Here is a 1543-nt window from a genome sequence, read left to right as displayed (position 1 = left end):
GTTTCGAATGCGTAAACATGTGTTTGAGCGCCTTCTCAACGCAGTGACCCAACATGACCCCTGGTTTCAACAAAGGCGAGATGCGGCAGGTCGTCTTGGTTTGTCTCAACTTCAAAAGTGCACTGCGGCCGTTAGACAACTAGCTTACGGGTGTGCTTCAGACGCTTGTGATGAGTATGTCCGTATAAGTGAGGCAACTTCACGATTGGCACTCCAAAAGTTTACAGAAGGTGTCATCAACCTGTTCGGTGATCAGTACCTACGCCGTCCAAACATCGCAGATATGGAAAGATTGCTACGTATTGGGGAAGAACGTGGATTTCCTGGCATGATAGGCAGCATTGATTGTATGCACTGGGAGTGGAAGAACTGTCCACACGCATGGAAGGGGCAGTATCAAGGAAGAGAAGGAGTTGCAACTCTCGTACTGGAGGCAGTTGCGGACAGAGATCTATGGATATGGAATTCGTTCTTTGGGATGCCAGGTAGCTGCAACGATATTAATGTGCTTCGTCGATCCCCTGTGTTCGAAGACGTCTTAGAGGGTCGAACACCTCCTGTGAACTTCGTAGTCAATGGTCATCATTATACGAATGGGTATTATCTTACTGATGGAATCTACCCTAGATGGGCTTCTTTTGTGAAATCCATTACGAGTCCACAAACTTGTCAGGATCGTTTATTCGCAAAACACCAGGAAGCTGCAAGGAAAGACGGTGAACGCGCATTTGGGGTCCTTCAAGCTCGTTTTGCCATTATTAAAAAGCCGTCTTTGGCGTGGGATACCGACATACTCCACAATATCATGCTCGCCTGCATCATAATACATAATATGATCGTTGAAGATGAACGAGAGACGTATCAAAATAACGTTAATACCAATGAGTTTATGAATGCTGGAGGCAACGCTAATGAGGATACTACCGAGTACCGTACTGATCGTATTGTGGATATCGGCTTATACTTGTCTCGTAGAACAGAGATTGAGGATCAACAGACTCATTTGCAGCTAAAAAACGACTTGGTCGAACATATATGGAATAAATTTGGTAACAACGAAAACTTAGGCAACTAGGTTTACAACAAATGGTTATCCCTAAGGACATCTTACAAAACGATGTGTAGTTGTTTTTTTTTTTTAAAATAAAATGTACTAGATTATAGTTGTAGAACTGTAATCACGATTTGTACCTCTTTTTTTTTTTTTTGTTAATTAAAATTAGCTGCGTTGTTGTTTAAAAAATATTAATCACAAGAATTAGTTTTTTAAAAAGCTGATAAAAAAATGCGATAATTTCTTAATTAGTAATCACGATTAAAATATTTAATACGTCAATTAATTACATTGACATCGGGTTAATAAATTATAATTATGAAACAAAAAAGATTATATTTACAAAAATAAAATAAGGTGGGGTAGGGAGTATTGATGATGAACCATTGTTTAGTGTTCATTGTTAAGAGTGAATATTGTAAATGGTTTGTTGGGTTGATGTGGATGAGAGAGAAATGGTGATAGTGACCCATGAACCATTTTTTTGTG

At 39.3% G+C, this 1543-nt stretch overlaps 1 protein-coding gene across 1 annotated transcript; it reads left to right on the top strand.

Annotated features, from left to right (window-relative positions):
* Positions 1–283: 283 nt before the first annotated feature.
* LOC110732099 (putative nuclease HARBI1) lies at positions 284–1075 on the top strand. Its single transcript, XM_021912014.1, has one exon. The coding sequence runs from the start codon at positions 284–286 to the stop codon at positions 1073–1075; it is 792 nt and encodes a 263-aa protein (XP_021767706.1).
* Positions 1076–1543: the final 468 nt, after the last annotated feature.

This window comes from Chenopodium quinoa, unplaced genomic scaffold (assembly GCF_001683475.1).
Source record: "Chenopodium quinoa cultivar QQ74 unplaced genomic scaffold, ASM168347v1, whole genome shotgun sequence".
NCBI classification, from domain to species: Eukaryota; Viridiplantae; Streptophyta; class Magnoliopsida; order Caryophyllales; family Amaranthaceae; genus Chenopodium; species Chenopodium quinoa.
This window is presented reverse-complemented; position numbering and strand designations above follow the sequence as displayed.